The sequence below is a fragment of the Tamandua tetradactyla genome, chromosome 9 (genome assembly GCF_023851605.1).
Source record: "Tamandua tetradactyla isolate mTamTet1 chromosome 9, mTamTet1.pri, whole genome shotgun sequence".
Lineage (NCBI taxonomy): Eukaryota > Metazoa > Chordata > Mammalia > Pilosa > Myrmecophagidae > Tamandua > Tamandua tetradactyla.
In genome coordinates, this window is record NC_135335.1 from 26600312 (window position 1) to 26620181 (window position 19870).

At 47.8% G+C, this 19870-nt stretch overlaps 1 protein-coding gene across 6 annotated transcripts in view; it reads left to right on the top strand.

Annotated features, from left to right (window-relative positions):
• Nucleotides 1-19870, top strand: part of LOC143646854 (uncharacterized) — a 57508-nt gene that overhangs the window by 8422 nt on the left and 29216 nt on the right. For 2 of the 6 annotated variants that reach the window (XM_077116256.1, XM_077116255.1), the window contains exons 3-4: nt 18487-18546; nt 18990-19150. The exons of 1 other annotated variant lie outside the window; for it this stretch is intronic. In XM_077116256.1, coding sequence (XP_076972371.1) covers nt 18487-18546; nt 18990-19132 — 203 coding nt within the window. In that variant the 3' untranslated portion in view covers nt 19133-19150. The remainder of the gene's footprint in view (nt 1-18486; nt 18547-18989; nt 19151-19870) is intronic. 3 more of the 6 variants (XM_077116257.1, XM_077116258.1, XM_077116260.1) reach the window with 3 other exon arrangements.

The window sequence follows — 19870 nt, forward strand, 5'->3', positions numbered from 1 at the left end:
TATTAACTCAAATAGAACTGGGATATCCCAGAGCAAAATATGGCGTTAAAAGTGCAATTGAGTGCACACCTCTGTGTCTTACCCTTGGCTTTGTGTGTGTGTGCACGTGCTATATGACAAGGGTCAAATTTCATTCTTTTTCCATGTGAGTATCCCCTTATTGAAGCACCATTTGTTGAATTCTTCTGTTTGTTTTTGTTCTAGTTTGCTAGCTGCTGGAATGCAACACACTAGAGACGGACTGGCTGTTAATAAAAGGGGATTTATTTTGTTGGTTCTTCAGAGGAAAGGCAGCTAACTTTCCACTGAGGTTCTTTCTTACGTGGAAGGCACAAGATGGTCTCTGCTGGTCTTCTCTCCAGGCCCCTGGGTTCCAACAACTTTCCCCGAGGTGACTTTCTGCATCTCCAAAGGCCTGGGCTGAGCTGCTAGTGCTGAGATGAGGAATGCCAAGCTGCTTGGCTGTGCTATGTTGCGTTCTCTCATTTAAGCACCAACCAATTAAGTCAAACGTCACTCATTGCAGCAGACACGCCTCTTAGCCGACTGCAGATGTAATTAGCAACAGATGATATTCACGTACCATTGGCTTGTGTCCGCAGCAACAGAACTAGGTATGCTCACCTGGTCAAGTTGACAACTGAATCTAACTAACACAGTTTTGTTGGTTTTTTGTTTTTTGGGGAAGCGCATGGGCTGGGAATTGACCCCGGGTCTTTTTCCTGTAAGGCCGTCCTTTCTGCCCACTCCCTCCAGTCTGGTCTCCACATTGGTTCTGACGTAGGTCACCCAGATCTTGGTGGTCAGGGAATGGCCTGGCTGGCTGGGGGCACAGTGCCTGGCTGGCCCTGCTAGCTCCTCTGCCCTCAGCCTGAGGCCAGCTTCCTCCCTCAGGCCCTGCCCCTTGGAATTGTGGAGTCAGAAAGCAGAGGACATGCCTTCAATTTGTTTGGTGTTATTTAGGTTTTACCTTTAATTCCCTGTGCTGTCTCTTGCCAGAATTTCAAATTTGGTCTTTTCCAGAATATTTTTCTTGAACGTTCCTATGAGGAATATATTTGAAGGAAGTTATAATAAAAGATCTATTTCTATTGTCTTCCTGTTCTTCTTATTTTTGAGTTAGAAACTGATCCTTTCTTGTGTGTGGGTTTCTGGAGGAACAGATGTGTAGTTTCTGACAGGGGTGCCCTTGGGTCCACAGGCCAGGGGGCAGGAGAGTCTCAGGGCTATGGACAGAGGTGCTTGGTGGAGGAGGCATGGCCTAGGGGTGCTGGGAGCCACACCCTCAGTCCGGGGCTCTTGCTTTGTGGACTCCTCTCCTCAGCGTCATGTCCACGTGTGTCCTGGGCTTTGAGCGGCTAGCCCTGTTCCTCTTTGGGAGCTCCAGATCCCAGGGCCTTGCCATCCTGAGCTTTCCCCTGAGCCCCTCATGGCCACCCTGTGGGTGGCAAGGGGGCAAAGATGGGGCTGTCCTGGTGCCTGAGGTTGCTGGGATCTACTCCCTGCCCCCAGTGCCAGGGTGGACAGAGGTTGATGCCCAGCTGCCCCAGCCATGCCCCCTTTTCTGCCTGGTTGGGTGGCAGTGCCAAAAGCAGTGCCCCAGCATAACTCACTGAGAAATTTTATACCCTGTTAGCTGAAAGTTTCCCAAGGCAGGTCACTATAAAGGATCATCTTCTCAAGAGCCATTCTGAATTTCTCATCTGCAGTGATGAAGCCTCTTTGACATGAAATGTCTAATTCACATGTGATCGTCTGCCTTTGAGAAACATGCAGACACCAGAGATGGCTCGGCTTGCCCTATCCACATGGCATTAGCCCCCCTGAACTGCACCCCAAAGCGGACGGTCATGGGAAATGGCTGCCTGTGTTTCCCCTTGCCTTGCTGTGAGGACATGGAGAAGGTTGGAGATCAGGCGTATTCTCCTCCCAGCGCTCCTCTGGCAGCCTGGCCCATGGCTCCGGGCAGTGGAACATGGCCTGTAACGCTCCTGCCAGGTTCGGCATGGAGGTCTGCAGCAAATGTTTTCTTGTGGTGAATTTCAGACATTCATGTGATGGTAGAGAGGATGGTCCAGGAGCCCCCAGAGCCGTCCCATCCCACCATTCCCAGCTCCCAGCTGAGGTGTGATGACATCCAGGAAATGTCCCCTATTGCAGTCTCCCAGGCTGCTGCCCATTCTCCCTGTGCTCACACACTGCGTGGAGGCCATGTGGGCACTTCCGGGTGCCATGTGTGCAGCGCTGTCCTTCCCTGGCTTTCTTCAGGCTGCATGGTGGGTGGCTGCCCATGGGCAGAGAACAGCGGCTCATGATTTTGATCCTTGGCTTCCCCTATGCCTGGTGAAAGAGCCTCCACCTTGGGGGTCCTGTTTCCAGGCCAGTGAGCCGAGGTGCTGGCAGAGTGGGCCTGTGTCCTGGCTTGGCTGGTTTTGGTCAGATCTGTCAGTTGTTAAGAGGAGGGCTGGGGCACTGCCTGTTCCTCTCGTTCCATCAGTTTTGCCTCATGCATTTTGAGGTTGTGCCAGCCATGCACATGTATCTGTTGCGGGTCTCTCTATGAGCTGTGTCTGCATCGCTGAGCTCTCCCCTCCCGTGGCTCCATCCCATGAGCCGTGTCTCCATTGCTGCTCCCTCCTCTCGCATGGCTCCATCCCCCTGAGCCATGTCTCCATTGCTGCTCCCTCTGCTCCCGTGACTCCATCCCGTGAGCCGTGTCTCCATCACTGCTCCCTCCTCTCCCGTGGCTCCATCCCCGTGAGCCATGTTTCCATTGCTGTGTTCTCCTTTCTTGTGGCTCCACTGCTCCAGCCTGCACAGTCTGTGGCTTGCATAACGTAAGGGTCTCTTCATTTGCTTCCATATAAGGCTTTATTTGGAAGTGTGACTCTTGTAGGAGGCATGCAGTTGAGGTTTGACCTCTCCTGTCACCTTCTGCCTTTTAATTGGCAGTTCTCACCACACACTAGCTAGCAGGACTTTCTGCTCTGGTAGAAGTTTTCTGCTTCTGGCCTGTCCATCTTTGTGGCTTAATACCCCTTGAAATGTGACTGGTGTGACAAAGGAACTGAACTTGTTAAGTTTTCTTTTTAACCTTAATGACCTTAAATAGAAATGGCCACAAATCACTCAGGGCTGCCACTGTGGACTGCAGTGGACTAACCCGTTTGCATTTAGTGTAACTGTGGGTGTTTCTGAGCTTGGGGCTGTCGCTTTAGTGTTTGTTTTGTGTATGTGCTTTTACTAGTTTTGTCCCCTTGTTCCTCCATTCCCACTTTCCTTTGGATTATTTGAAAGGCTTTTTTTTTTCATTCCATTTTATTTTATGTACTGATGTTTTGGCTTTCTCTCCCAGTGGTAACTCTAGGTTTATGATGTATAGGCCTGTGTGTTTTATCATCTACCTAAGTTAATGTTACCTCCCCTTGTATAAAATGTAGACATCTTAGAATCCCCTGCAGGCTGCTGTCCAGCAGGTGGTGCTGGCCCTGCTTGCTGACCAGGAGCAGGCTGCCCGGCTGCCCTTGCGCCCCAGCCCAGGCCCCCAGGCCCTCCATGCTCTGGGCTCTGTCACCACGGTCTGTGCCCACCCGCGGAGCCTGAGCCGCTTATTATTTTCTGGCTCTTTCCTGAGAAGTTTGCCCAGCCCTGCTCTGGTAGATCCCTTAAAAAGGGCTGCTGTATGTAGAATTTCTAAAACATTTGCAGGTTGAACTGCTTTTCCATACCCTTGCTGCTCTCTGAATAGGTCATCCTTGGTTTATACTTCATTGTGTTGAGTTTTTAAAAAAGACAGCTTCATCATTGCCTTGCTTTGCATGCAGGGTTTGAAAAGTCCAATACCAGTGTAATTGTTTCAATTTTCTTATTATTTTATGGTATTATTTGGTGTCCTTAGGGATTTTACCTTTTTCTTTAAAATCTAATAGGTTTCTTAGGATGTGTTTCAGAGTTGGTTGTTTTCAATTAATTTCCTCAGGCACTCAGTCAGTTCTTCCAATATGTAAGTTCTGTTCTGTTTTTGGAAGTTTTGTGCATCATAATTTTAAATATTAGTCCGGTTTCATTGTTTTCCTTTTCTTCTTCAGGGAGTCTTGTAATATGAATGTACCTCTTTCTTTGCTGGCTTCCATTTTCATGTTTCCTCCCTTACTCTTTTTTTGTCATTTCATTTTCACTCTTATGGCAGCTTTACTGCCTTCAGTGTTCCTTATTGGGAATCATTTAAATCTGTTCTCCTTTGGGCACTTTGTGATTCATTTTTCCTTTCTGTAATGATTTTGCATTTTTCTTCCATTCCTTGCATGAAGTCACTGAGCGCTATTTGCATTTCATTCTTCTTTGGTTCCTCTCCACTTGGTTTTGCACTCTTGCTTCAGAGTGTTTTTGTTGTTTTTCTTAAATGCTTGTTTGCTATGTGGACTGATAGTTTAATTCTGTCTCCTCATTGTTTTCCTGGAGTGGGGCATTTTCCTGTTCCTGTTCTGTCTCCTGGTTGTTTTCCTGGAGTGGGGCATTTTCCTGTTCCTGGTATGAGAGCTTGCCTCCTTATGCTTTGGCAGTTTCATTGTGGGGTCCTTCCTTTAGGAGAAGATAGTGGTCTGTGGGCTCCCCGGCTCCCTGTCACCCCCTCCTGGCAGCCATGTGAAGTCCAGGCGCTGCTGGGGTGGTGGACACCCGGAGTTGTGTGTTCTCTGATTTCAAAGTAGTCTTGTTTTGCAAGTTCCTTCCCCTCATTCTCATTTTCCCTTTAATTCCCCTTGCTCCTTCTACCTTTTTCTTCTCCAGAAGACATGCCTTTTGCACGGTGCCATCTTAAAAGCTCTGCTACCCCATCAGTTCAGTTGTGTCCCCCTCCTGGTTGGACTCTGAAGTGCCTGGAGCCCCTCAGGATGTTCAGGCTTGCAGCTTTTTGGCTGTAGCTTTTGCAGCTCCTGGTCCTTCTCCGGGTTTTCCTGGCCCAACTTGGCTCACCCACCAGGGACGCGAGAGAACATGAGAAGCCGCGCTTCAAGCTTTGGTGTGCTTTCCCCTCTTTGATCACAGTTGTCTTGTTGTTCCCACACTCTCTTCAGGTTGTGCTGTGGGTGTGTGGTATATGTCGATGCACTTTTCCTTTTTTGTTGTTTCATATCCTTTGGGGAGGAAATTTGGGGTTGGCAGAACGTCAGTACACAGGTGCCTATGTCTTGTTGTCCTTGCATTTCCTACTGCTCCTTCTGCCAGGAGACGCATTTTGCACTGGTGCCTGCTGCTTTTAGACTGCAGAGATCTGTGAGCAGTGCTGGGATTGAGAGTGGGATGGCTAGAGAGTGGGGCTGAGTGGAGAGCATGGTTGGGTGGAGAGTGGGGCTGGTTGGAGATTGGGGCCCTGCATAGAATGTGGGGCTGGATGGAGAGTGGGGCCCTGGGTCCAGAGTGGGGTTCGGTGGAGAGCGGGGCCCTGGGTAGAGAGAGGGGCCCTAGGTGGATAGCTGGACCTTGAATGGGGAACATTTGTGCTGCTCACAGTTGCCCTTCCCCTCCTTTTGTATGAGTGCTACTCTTCTGCCTGCCTTTCTGAAGGATGGCTTCACTGGATATTGGATTCAGGGCTGGTCCTTTCTTTCATCTCCAGTTTAATATGTTGTCCTGCTGTCTTCTGGCCTCTGTTTTCTGCCAGCAGTTCATGGTGATTTGAATTGTGCTCCTGTATGTATTGGAGTTATTTCTCTCTCGCTGCTTCAAGATTTTTCCTCTTTATTTCTCATTTTTTCCCCATTTCATTATGATTTGCATGGGTATGGTTTTCTTTGAATTTGTTTTGTTTAGCATGCCCTTTGGTTCTGCAATCTGTAAATTTATGTCTGTCATCAAATTTGTGACTTTTTTTTCCATGTGGGACATTTTTGCTCACTGTTTTTTCACAACCTTTTCCTTGTCTCCTGTGGTTCTCCAGTTTTGCCTGTGTCGGACCTTCCAATGTTGCCCCACAGCTCCCTGTAGCTCTGTTCACATATTTTAGACATTATTCTTTCTTTCATGGCTTCACTGATTTCTGTTGATCTGCCCCCAATTCAACATCTCTTTTCTCTGTCATTTCTGTTCTGCTGATGAGCTCTGCCAGTTTATTTGCAGGTCTTGTATTTTCTTAATTTTAGAATTTCCCTTTGTTTTTCAGTTTTTAGTGCCAGTTTCTCTGTTGCAATTCCCCTATTGTCCATGCAGGCTGGTGCACTTTCCCTGACAGGGCACAACCATGGCAGGTCATCATATTGGCTGTCTGACGCTTTGGGGTGTGTCAACACTGGTGTGGGCACCGTTCTGCAGGTGTTCCATGTTCCCTGCTTTTTAAAAGGGAGTGGCCAGCAGCGGTCTGGACTGCATGCTCAGTCCTTCCTTCTGCTGGTCCCCATGTGCACGGTGAGCCCCGAGTGGGCTCAGGGTTCAGGCTCCCTTTCCCAGCTGCCCTTTCCTCCTTTCCTTCTTTGCATCTTCTGTGACCAGAGGAGATGGTGGTGTTTCTCCTGCAGTTTCTGCACCGACAGCTGTGGCCTCCCTGGGTGAAGCATTTGAGGAGAGAGCACCCCTCCACCTGCTCCAGAGCCTGCAGGCTGCTTTTGCTTCTCATTTCTGCTTCCAGGGCCATGCTGGCCATCACAGAGCTGGCATTCAGGCAGTGCCTTCAAGTCTCTTTGAGGTGGCACTGCCCCTGCATGTCTTCCTCTCTCCCAACCTCTTTCAGCTTAATCTCTTTTCTTACAGTGTGTCTGCTGAAGTAATCAAGGCCTTTTCCAGTGCCTTAGTTCTGGTCACGTCCCTACGTTAGTGTGTAAATTTGGGTTTGGCAGGTTATGACAGATAGCAATGTCTAATTGAAGCTTGTATGAGAGCAACCTCCTGAGGAGCCTCTCAAGTCTATTTGAATACTCTCTGCCACTGATACTTGATTAGTTACACGTTTTCCCCCTTTTGGTCAGGATGGAATTTTTTTTTTAACTTTTTTTTATTAATTAAATAAAATTAACAAAACATTTAGAAATCATTCCATTCTACATGTACAATCAGTAATTCTTAATATCATCACATAGTTGCATATTCATAATTTCTTAGTACATTTGCATCGATTTAGAAAAAGAAATAAAAAGACAACAGAATAAGAATTAAAACGATAATAGAGAGAAAAAAAAACCTATACCTCACATGCAGCTTCATTCAATGTTTTAACATAATTGCATTACAATTAGGTAGTATTGTGCTATCCATTTCTGAGTTTTTATACAGGATGGAATTTTTGATCCCACAGTGCCAGGTCTGGATTCATCCCTGGGAGTGGTCTCCTACATGACCAGGGATGCTTTCACCCCTGGATATCATGTCTCACATAGGGGGAAGGCAATGATTTCACTTGCAGAGTTGGGCTTTAGAGAGACTGAGGCCACATCTGAGCAACAGTGGAGGTCCACAAGAAGTAACTCTTAGGCATGCCTATAGGTAGTCTAAGCTTTCTCCCATCCTTCAGCAGACTTTGCTAATACTTTTTGATTATCTGCTTAATATACTCTAGGATGTATCTGGGTATTACAGTAATTGATACATGATTAAAGGACCTCTTTCTTATTCTGGGGTCTCTGTGTTTCAGTTGTTCAAATGAGCTATACAGATAGGTTGAATTAGATTATGCACTACAGAAAATTTCAGTTCCAGACCAAATAAACCTTTCTTTATTGATCTCAAAGAGTATGTGTGGTTCTAAAATATAGACACTGTCTTCCTTACCCCTACATTCTGAATTACTTTAACCCCAACCTGTTGGGCTTTGTTCTTATCGCTAAATGCGAGGTTATACGTATAAAACAGCACCTCACAATCCAGAGATGATAATCACTACTCCTGACTTAATGTGTCTGTTCTAAAAGCTTGCAGTCTGGGCCCTGTTTTCTTATAAGCATTTTCTAAAGTGACCACACCTATTGTTTTTTTTGTTTGTTTCTGGCTTACTTTGTCTCACCTAATAACGCACATGTTCATTAACGCCATTGCATGCCTCCTGACTTTGTTCCCTTTTGTAGCAGCAACCTGCATTCCTAAGTATGTACCCCATACTTCTCCGTCAGTGCATCCTTCAGCTACCTGCATTGATCGGGCATCATGCATCGGGCCCCAAGTTCACAGTCCATCAACATTTTCAATTTTAGATAATTCCATCATTTCCAAGAGAAAGAAAACCAATAAACACACCCTCATGAAATAGGACATCTAGACTTCCTCTTAACCCCTGTCCCTCACCCCATTATTTACCTGTGCTGGTGCTGTGGTAGTGCTGATGGTTTCCTTTTAAGCATAGCGCATAGCATTCCATTGCAGTTTTCCCCCGTACCATGGATCAAACACTCTTTGTACAAGAATCATATCTTTGAAGTAATTCTTGTGAAAACTAATTCATATTTCTAGTGTTAATCAGTGGGACACGTAGCCTATACAACCCCTTTCAATCTTGTTCATCTTTGATATGGTCATATATACAGACCCACTCGGGAACCACCTTCACTCTTATCTATTCCCTTACATTGGAGTTCAACCTCATTAGCTAATGGTTTACCCATCTCTAGCTTCTATGTATCTCTAAGTCCCCTATATTCTGTATTATAAGCCTCTGATGATACCTTTATGCTGGTCATAAAAGTAGAATTGTACAGTAACTGTCTTTTTCTGTCTGGCTAATTTCACTCATCACATTATATCCTCAAGACTCATCCATCTTGTCATGTGCTTCAGGACGTCATTTTGTCTTACTGCTGCATGATATTCCATCATATATATATACCACATTTTGTTGATCCACTCATCTGTTGATGGGCATTTGGTTTGTTTCCAACTTTTTGTGATTGTGAATAATGCTGCTGTGGACATTGGTGTGCAAATGTCTGTTTGTGTCATTGCTTTCAGCTCTTTTGGGCATGTACCAAGTAGTGCTATTCTGGGTCATAGGGCAACTTGATATTTAGTTTCCTAAGCAACTACCAAACAGTCTTCCATATTGGCTGCACCATTATACATTCCCACCAGCAATGCCTAAGTGTCCTGTTTTCTCCACATCCTCTCCAACATTTATAGTTTCCTGTTTGTTAATAGGTGTGAGCTGGTATCTCATTGTAGTCTTGATCTGCATTTCCATTATAGCCAATGAAAATGAGCATCTCTTCCATGCTTTTTTTATTTTTTTGCCTGGGCAGGCACTGGTCATCGAACCTTGGTCTCAGGCATGGCAGGTGAGAACTCTGCCTACTGAGGCACCATGACCAGTCCTCGATGGAAATCAAACCTTTGTCTGATATGTGATTTCCCAAATATTTTCTCCCACTGATTTAGCTGGCTCTTCACCTTTCTGACAAAGTCTTTGGAGGTGCAGAAACATTTGAATTTGAGGAGTTCCCATCTGTCTATTTGTGCTTTGGGTATCAACTTTAGGAAGCTACCTCCTAATGCTAGGTCTTGAAGATGTTTCCCTACATGTTCTTCTAGAAGCTTTATGGTGCTAGTTCTTGTGTTTAGGTGTTTGATCCACTTTGAGTTAATTTTTGTGGAGAGTGTAAGAGAGGGTTCCTCTTTCTTTCTCTTGGCTATAGACATCCAGTTCTTCCATGCTGTATTATTGAAAAGACTATTTTGTCCCAGTTCAGATGATTTGGGGGCCTTGTCAGACTTCAGTTGACCAATACAGTTGGTGGTGTATTTCTGCACTCTCAATTTGATTCTATTGGTTAATGCTTCTGTCTTTGTGCCAGTACCATGCTGTTTTGACCACTGTGGCTTTATAATAGGTTTTAAAGTCAGGAAGTGTTAATCCTCCCACTCCATTCTTCTTTTTTAAGATGCTTTTAGCTCTTCGTGGTATTTCATATGAATTTGGTAGTTAGCTTTTCCAATCCTCAAAGTATGGTGTTGGAATTTTGTGTGTGTGTTACAATATTTGTTCCCCCTATTATTTATTTATTTTTTACCCATACGTTTTACTCATGTGTTGATAAGGTAGATGAGAGAAGTGTCAGACACAAGGTTTTCACAATCACACAGTCACATTGCCAGAGCTATATCATTATACAGTCATCTTCGAGAAGCATGGCTACTGGAACACAGCTCTACATTTTCAGGCAGTTCCCTCCAGCCTCTCCATTGTACCTTAACTAAAAAGGTGACATCTATATGATGCATAAGAATAACCTCCAGGATAACCTCTCAACTCTGTTTCGAATTTCTCAGCCATTGACACTTTATTTTGTCTCGTTTTGTTCTTCCCCCTGGGAGTAAAGTCACTGGGGGGAAAGTTGTGTGATGGAAACCAGCAGCTCACATGCTTGGGACCCTCTGGTCTGCAGGACATTGGCAGCCCGGCCCTGAGCAGGTTCTCAGATCCATGCAGTCCAGGGTGGCTGGAGCGGCTGACACATTGCTCCTGCTGTCCCTAGCCTTCTGGGCTGTCCTCAAGATTGCCCTGCATTCCCCGCCACAGACCCGGGGATGCCATCCCCTCACCCAGAGGCGACAGCACCCCCAGTGTCTGCAGGAAGCTTCCCCCTTGCCTCTCAGGACACAGCTACCCGGGGCGACCTGGGTCACCAGGCCTTTCTGCCAAGGGCCTCTCCTGGGTCCACCCAACCCTGGCCCTGCTGCAGCCCCCACCCTCCCTCAGCTCCTTTCTGGACCCCTGTTCCCTGCCTGCCGGCACCTAGGCTGTACCCGCCCTGCCTCTGTCTGCCATCACCCCCTGACTTGCACCTGGGCCTGGGTGAGGGACCATGTGACTTGAGGTCCTGGGGACTTGCTACACTCACTCCAAGTCCTGCCTCCTTGCGGTTGCCCCTCCCACATCTGCTGGCATGTCCATGTGCCCCAGCCAGGGTTGAGGGGCTGGGTAGTGGGGTTGGGGGGCCCTCAGCATAGGGCTGTAGCCCATGCTCACTCATCTGGCCACATCCTAACACCACCTGCCAAGTCCTGTCTCCCAGGGGTGCACGGGCTGCATGCTGAGCCCCCAATTCCACCCACAATGGAGGAGGCAGGAGGTGCACAAGGACCAGCTGCAGCTCCTCCGAGGAGGGTGAAACTGACCCACCTAAAGGCAAAGCACCCTCACAGCTGGGTCCCATGGAGACATGCGGCGCCACCTACAGAGAATACGACATTGAAGCAATGGCATTCTTTGACATACCAAGTGCTCAAATAAATGCAGGGGAAAAAAAGGATTCGGAAAAAGCTGCATGCTGAGTATATTTATATTTTCCGTGTCAAGCAAGTGTCCTGCAATTCTTCCATGAGGACTCATTCCTGCTTCATTGAGGAGTATCCCCCACCAGCCTTCCTGCTGAATCCTGTTCCTGGTATTTAACCTCCTGTCGGCGGTTCCCACGTAAAGACATTTCTGTTGCAAACCCCTAAGGCGCCAAATTACTGGATCCTGAGCAGACACACGTTCCTGCCGTGGACACTGCATGAGTCTTTCAAGTCGGCCTTCCCAACAGGCCACCTGCCACCCTGCTACTCTACCGCCTTTGGACTGTCACTCTGTCACACGTTTGCCTTTGAGGTGGGTGGGCTGCAGCAGCTGTTGCACTTTCTCATTTCCCTCCAAATCCTGCGGGATTGAGCACCAGTCCTCCTGTTTTAGTCATCCATTTGGTTCCCTAGTATTTAATTAGACTCTCCACATATATTCAGGCGTGACATCTGCCTTAGCTTTCCTCTAACATGCATTCCCTGACTGGTTTTCACCCTAGCATAAGTCTGGCTACCCCCTCATTGTGTGTCCTGGAAATACCCAGGAAGAAGAGCTGGAATTTTGCTTCTCTGCACATCTGGCACCGAGTCATACCTGCACAGGATGGAGACACATGACACTACCTGGTGGTTATCGAGGTTCTAGGTCAGGGACGGTCTCTCCAGTTGCCACATGAACTCTGACAGTTTGAAAATCACTGAGGAAACCTCCAAGTAGTGGTCAGTCTCCTCCCTGTGCTCTTTTCAGCACAGAGTTTGCATTTCTTGCTGAGTTTGGCAAGGTGTATTGTCCACTTAATCAGCCAATTCACAATCCCCTTCCAATGCATTGGGTACCAGCACTGTATCTCACCTGCCTCTGCATCTGCACAAACAGCCTTCCACCCACATATCCACTTGCAAAGTATGAAAGAGGATCAAAATAAGAAGGGAGAATGGATTTTTCACAAATGCCTTCTCCTGGAAGATCATAGTTAAAGTGACTCAGTGGGGTGCAGATTAATTAAGATTGGATTGGGCATAGTGGAAATGATGTCAACATCAGCCTCGGCCTCCTGTAAACTCACTGAATGTGCCAGTCAAGATTTATAGTATTTGAAATACTTCTTGCAGGCCAGGGATCCATGTGCATATTCACTTGAGAAATATGGAAGTTATTTACATCATCTCTGACTTTCTGCTTTGAAAATTTCTCTGATGGATGAGCAGAAGGTGGTTCCACCAAGCACCATCTCCTCAAGCCTGGTCGGGAGCCTGGGTGCTGCTGCTGCCAGGCAGGTCCCCTGTCCAACCTCTCTCACTCTCCGCACCATGCTGGAGAGTACAGGTAGCAGCCACAGAGCAGGTCCGAGGGCCGCAGCCTGTCCTGGCCTCTGTTCTGAGCTCAGAATGCTTTTCTCCTATGATGCCTTGTCTTTCTGTCTATCTGTCTGACAGCTGAGCCCATCAAGAGCTCTCAGTAAAGAGTATTCCCATCATCATCTTCATCATCACCCGCACTGCCGCCAGTCAGCCCAAAGGCAACTCATCTTGGACACGAAGTTACCTTCCTCTGAAGCCTTTCTGGTCTTATGACTAGCCTGCATCAGGCTGCGAGCCCTTCCTCATCTCTGGACCTCCCACAGCCATTGTGGCCCCTTCCTTTGTGCCCCATTGCAGACACCTAAAGTCACAGGTCAGGCCTTTCCCCTCCCCTCATCTGCACTGCAAGCCCAGGGTCCCCTCCTGTTGACCCCCCTGTGGGACCCCTCCTGCAGGACCCCCCTGAGAGATGCTGTCATCTGTGCCCTGGGGGTGCTGGTGAGGGTGAGGCGGCCCTCATGGGCACCTCCCCCATACCAGGCACTGGGCCATGCCTTCAGGCAGGGGGACTGAGGCTCAGCAAATTAGCAGTCTCTGCTCTGCCCTGCTCCTCTGCCTCTGTTTTCACAGAGGCCCCGGCTTTCTCTCTTTGCCCAGGTTTGCCTGTCTTTCCCTCCTCCCTGGCACTCTCTCTACAGGCAGCCTCTCCTGCCCTTCTGAAGGCCGTGAGGAGACTCAGCCCCACAGCTCATGGAGCTGAAGGCCTAGCCCTCATCCTTACCACCAGCTCAGGTGGTGTGCCCGGGTCACCACAGGTCCCAATTGGTGCACAGCTGTGGGAGAGGTGGGCCAGCCCTGTCCCACAGGTAGAGGAGTGGGGTCCCCAGGCAAAGGGCATTGTGGGAGGTGGCGAGCCCTAGTCTGGAGGTGCTTGAGGGGACACCATGGGGAGATGAGCTGGTGCACCCACATGGGGTGTGTCCCACGCCCTGCCAGCTGAAACCTAAGAAAGGGGGCTCTGTGGCCTCGAACAAGGTGCAGAGTCCCCAGATCCCCTGAGACCCTACTCCCACTCTCATTTCCCTGCAAAACAGGCAGCAACACCTTCTGGTCTGAGAGCTTGGGGGTGGCGGTGCAGTACTGATCTCCAGGCGTGAGGTACGGGGCCATCCTTCCCCACTCTTGTGGTGATCCGGAGGCCCTCTTATGGTCACCCCTTCCAGCGCAGCACTGGGGTCAGCAGAGAAGATGACATGCTCAGGTGGGGCCTGCCAACCCTGCCCAACTGCCCGCCCACACTCCAGTCCTCCTGGAAGGCATGTTCCAGAAACCAGCCACTAAAGGGTGGGAGCCATCCCCCCAGTGCCATGTCCACTGCCCCTTCCTCCCCAGGCTCAGTGGACCCCAGGCCCCCATCAGGATGATGATCACCTTCTGTGCCCAGTGGTGGGGTGGGGCATCATGGGAGAACCAGGGACAGCATCACAGTGCCACATGACCCAAACAGGAGATGGGTCCTGAGAGGCCAAAGCCTTGCTGCAGAGGCTCATCGAGGCCACGGTGCCTCCAGCCACTTGTGGACTGAGATGTAGCGAGCGGGGCGTCCCAGCACTACTCTGTGCTGTGGTGGACCCTGTGGGCAGGGCCTCCCTGAGAGGGGCCCAGGCTCTGGGGGACCCTGTGGGTAGGGCCTCCCTTGTTATGGGCTAGGGGTCATTGCGGGTGGGGCCTTCCTACACAGGGTCAGGCTGGGGGGGACGCTGTGGGTGGGGCCTCCATGTGTGGGGTCCGGGCTGTGGGTTAGAAGTGTGAAGCAGCTCCCCCATAGCAGGTGCCTGCACAATGATGGATATTCCAAAGCTGAGATAGGAGTACAGACTTCCCTTTCCATGATGAGTTTCAGATAAAATAGGTTCCCCATTCACTTGTAGTTGCAGAAATATTTCTGGCTAAAACAACCTAGTCCAGCCCTTAGAAAGAGGTCTGGGCCTGGGCTTCCTTCCACCCAGGAGTCTAGCCATGCAGTCTGTCCACCAAAACTTATCTTGAGTGATCACTTAACCTCGGTGTTTTTATATATAACACAATAAGGCTGCTCTGTACCCAGCAGGGATATTGGCGTTTGGTTATTAAATGATTGGAATGGACTTTGCAACTGTGAAACGCAAGCTATCTGCTGAAGGGTGATGTTTGACCATTCTGTGGGCATCCCTAGGAATCCCAATTGTGAACCTCTCGAGTGTCTGATAGCTCTGAATCCATAAATATATTGGTTTATCATCTTAAAGTAAGTAACGAGGGGATACGGCCTGGCTTTTAAGAAAGTTTACAGCATGCTGCTGTCTGACAAAGATGAGGGTCACATCCCCTCCTGGGCCCCAGGCGAGTATGCAGCTGGGTGGCCAGGATGGAAGCACGCTGGCTCCCTCTGATGAGTGGATGCTGCAGCAAGGCCAGGCAGTGGAGCAGCTGGGACTGGGGCCTCCCTCTGTGTTCCTGGGAGAAGGAGGGAGCTGGAAACCATGTGCTGGTGGGCCCTGTCTCTCCTGAAACTAAGGACTCAGGGCTTTTAGAAACTTATTAGAAGGTGATTTTGGGGGAAAGGTGGCACATAGACACGAGACTGCATTCAAAAGACAAAGGGGGCCCAGTATCTCCAAGAACATCAACTGATTCCCTCCCCCATACCATATTATCCAACATGAAGAAGTTAGGTCTCAGCCCAAATACCCCTAAAGATTGGGAGAAGGATCAAAGGAAAAGGAAGAGTTATAGCAAAGAAGATAGGGCTTAACAAATGAGTATGACTGCTGAATCAGTATATTTGTATTTCTTTTAGTCTCCTGTGTTTTGGAGAAGCTAGAAGGAAAAACTTGAAATGGTGGAACTGAAACCCATACCAAACTCTGAAATCTGTTCTATAACTATTTGTTGGAGTGCACTTTGAAATATATATATTTTTCATACATGTTATATTTCATAATAAAACTGATCTTTGTTTTTAGAGAGGGCATGTACCGAGCAGCAGGACTAGCTCTGTCAGCGGGGCGCTGGTTGACACGGGCAATGGAGGTATTTCTGAGCTTCTGAGCCCTGGGCCAGGACACCAGTAGGAATGACCCACAGCTTATTTATTCACTTAATCAGCCCCACAGAGCATCCTTTCCCAGGCTCCCCAAATCCTGACCTAAACAACTGCCCCTGTTTTCTGACCCTTGACCACAGCCCCTGGCCCCTGGGTCTTGCGTCAGTCTGGGTCTTGAATCCCAACTTTAATGCTGCAAAGTTCCAAACCCCAGCCCAGGATCTCTAATCCTTCACTCCTGACCCCAAGTCCTGACCCCTAACTGCTGACACCTTCCTGACCCCTGGCTACCTGGCCCCTGTTGCCCAGCTGGCTGCCTAGCTTTCCAGAGTGAGCAGTGCCCCAGGGGTAGGACGCCCTCATTACCTTGTCATTTAGTGTCTCTTTAATTCCCAAAGAAGGTTGGCTATTACAAGCCCGTGTGGACTTCCTATTCCTTCTTTATTCAAGAAGAGATGCTGGGAAACTCTTCAGGGCCCCAGCAGGGATGCTGACTAGCCAGGGTCTTTACCTTCCATGGCCCACTCACAGACTTGAGTCCCAGATCCCTCTGGGCTACTGCCGTGGCTCTTGGGAGCTGAGGCCCAGGGCACTTGAGTCCCCCAGGGGCAGGCCTGGGCTGACCCAGTTTAGTGCCACAGCCCTGGTGCCACCCTGCCACTGGCACCTAAACAGCCAACCCAAATCAGGCAGAATGCGACTCTGAGTGGCCTGCATGTTTAAGGAAAAGGAGGTACTGGCACATCGTGAGCCTGTGCAGGCATGCACTTTTCGTGCCCTTCCCTACTTTCCCCACAAACAGGTTGGTACACTGCCAGCTCCATGCCATGCACTACTGATACAAGAGTGATTTAGGTTTCTGGAGAAGGTTCTTGTTTCTTGCCGAGCTTTTCTTTGCAGGCAATAAGTGGTGGTGAAGGTTTCCTGAAGCTGAGTTCATGTGCAGATTAGGTGTGATGTTATTGACACAGGTATGCACCGCCTTGGTTATTTTCTCATTTTTAACCTGCAGCTGCCCAGGTGTGAGGCTTCCCACCAGAGATGAACTGCTTTCCTTTTGACTTGGTCATGGGCTGCTTTATCTAGTCTTAGGTTTGATCATTTTCTACAAAAGTTATATGTAGCATTCTATTCTAGGCTCTTTAGTAACATGACACTGTAACATGGGTTTGCTCAGATGATTCAGATCCGTTAGCTGTGGCTTCAAAACCTCCGAAATGTCAGGAAAATTGAGTCTGATGGGGCGTTTTATTCTGAAAGAAAAAAGAAATTTGCTGTGCATTCTTTCTAGCAATCTTTGTCTCTGAGTCCTGGCATTTTTCTTGTGTTTCAGCTGCATGCACACATTTTTCTCTGTGGACATTAAAATGGGTAACTTCACTTACTTTTCTCTAGCGACATTTTGTCTGGATTTTCCTTTTTCTCAAAAGTGTCATGGAATTTTGCATTATGTTTACATCTAAAAGGAACATTTGACAACCACCAGAATGGCCATTATCAACAAAACAGAAAATGACAAGTGCTGGAGAGGATGCGGTGAAAGAGGCACACTTATCCACTGTTGGTGGGAATGTCAAATGGTGTAACCACTGTGGAAGGCAGTTTGGCGGTTCCTCAAAAAGCTGAATATAGAATTGCCATACGACCCAGCAATACCATTGCTGGGAATCTCCTCAAAGGAATTAAGGGCAAAAACTCAAACGGACATTTGCACACCAATGTTTATAGCAGCGTTATTTACAATTGCAAAGAGATGGAAACAGCCAAAATGTCCATCAACAGACGAGTGGCTAAACAAACTGTGGTATATACATACGATGGAATATTATGCAGCTTTAAGACAGGATAAACTTATGAAGCATGTAATAACATGGATGGACCTAGAGAACATTATGCTGAGTGAGTCTAGCCAAAAACTAAAAGACAAATACTGTATGGTCCCACTGATGTGAACCGACATTCGGGAATAAACTTGGAATATGTCATTGGTAACAGAGACCAGCAGGAGTTAGAAACAGGGTAAGATAATGGGTAATTGGAGCTGAAGGGATACAGACTGTGCAACAGGACTAGATACAAAAACTCAAAAATGGACAGCACAATAACACCTAATTGTAAAGTAATCATGTTAAAACACTGAATGAAGCTGCATCTGAGCTATAGGTTTTTGTTTTGTTTTGTTTTGTTTTTACTATTATTACTTTTATTTTTTTCTCTATATTAACATTCTATATCTTTTTCAAAAAAAAAAGGAACATTTGTTTTCATCAGCAGTACACCAGTTAATTCTGCAAGATCTCTTGATTTAAGGCCTAGTTGTCAAGTATCCACCATAACTGACCTTTCTTAATGTGTGGAGCTTAGCCAAAGTTGGCACTGGAGGTGCCCCTGGGCAGCTGGGCCCCAGCCTGCTGTGATCCCATCCCCTGTTGTGTCCTGGGCCCTCTGTCCAGGGCTGAGGCTTAGCTTTGTTGTGCCTGTGGGATACATGCCTGTCAGTGACAGCACCTCATTCTTCTTGAGCAAATGACATTTTAATTCTTTGGTTTTTAATAGCTTTCCAGAGATCAGTTTGGTCAACCTCTTTGCCTTTGCACAGAGTGCATCTGCGCTGATGAACATGTTCTCTGAACATGTTTAGGGCCTGCAAAGGAACTCTTTCTGACCCAGTTTTATCATCTAGGAACCCAAGCTCTAGTATGGGATCCTTGCATGACCTTTTTCCCAGAGAGGTATGATGCCAGGGAAGAAGAGTGTTGGATTTGAAAGAAACAAGTGGTGCTAGAAGGACAGTTTTCCTTTTCTGCACAAGTCATGACATTTCTGCTTCTGTCGTTTTGCAGGTCTTTCCTGGGCACCCCCCACCCCCATCCAGCAGGGGCCTCTGTTAAAACGCTTCAGAGGTAAAGTTTACCATGGCTTCTTGTGTCACATCCCAGGACCAGACAGGACATCTTGCTCTGCGGGACACCCTTTTCTCTGTTTCCTTGTGTTCCCCAGAGGGTAGGGTAGGGTAGGGTAACCCTTTGAAATGTGGAATATCTTATTCCTACAGTGCTTCTCAAGCTTTTTTACCTTTTTTAAATTCTTAAAAATAATTGAGGACCTTAAAGAGTTTTTACTTAGGTAGGTTATTATACTGATCATGTTAGAAGTTAAAACTGAGAGCATTTTAAGCCACAAAAATACATGAGCACACAGTACATTAGCCATTGGAATGACAATGTCATCACACGTCACATACCCGCTGGGAAATTACTATTCACTCGGAAGAGAAACAGAGTGGGAAGGACAGGTGACTTTGTAGTGTTACTGTACTGTTCTTTTTTTTTTTTTTTTTTTTTAGGTGCACGGTCCAGGAATCGAACCCAGGTCTCCCACATGGAAGGCAAGCATTCTACCACTGAACCACCCATGCACCCGTGTAGTGTTACTGTAAATGTAGTTTCTGGTCTCCAGGAGCCTTGCAGGTCCTCAGCTCAGACGTGAGGATCTCTGCCCCCATTGGTGAGCCTGCCTGAATGTTGCCATGGGCACAAGGCCTGCATGTGGCTGGCGGCATTTGTGAAGGTTCTGGTTTTGCTATCCCTGCCAACTTCCCTTGGAAAAGCTGTATGGAAGGCCAGGTGGCCACTCTTAACTCCGCACATCAGACACTTGCTTGCCCTGTCCATTTCCTTGCAGCAAGGTGTCCACACTTGACTGGTCCGCTTTCTATAGCTGGGTTTTTTTTTTTTTTTTTTTTTTTTTTTTTTTTTGGCAAGTAAGGTTCCTGACCTTCGGTTCTTTAAATTTTTATTAAAAATGGATTGAAAAGGTGAATTTTGGAGGCTGATTTCAGAGCTTGGTGTGAGTGTTCCCGCGTTCCCCGTCAGAGCTCACTCCTGGGTGTCTGCCTGCAGGTTCTTTGTCTTACTAATTACCCATAGCTAAGGGATTGTTTTGAACTGGTTTCCCTTTTTGCTGAGCCAACTCCTGAGCAGTCTGTACCTTCTGTTGAGACCTGGGGATTGCATAAAAGTTCTTAAAATGGGTCCTAGCAAGCAGTAGTTGGCAGAGAGGGTCTGCAGGAGCGAGAAGGGGCTGAGTGTCTCTGAATCAGCAGGTGATTATGACTCTACTTGACCAGTGCTGGAATAGGTGGAGAGCAAAGTGGAATGTCTCAGGGACCTGCTCCGGAACCCTGCTTATTAGGTAGGACCCTGCTCTGAGACCTTATTTGGGAAC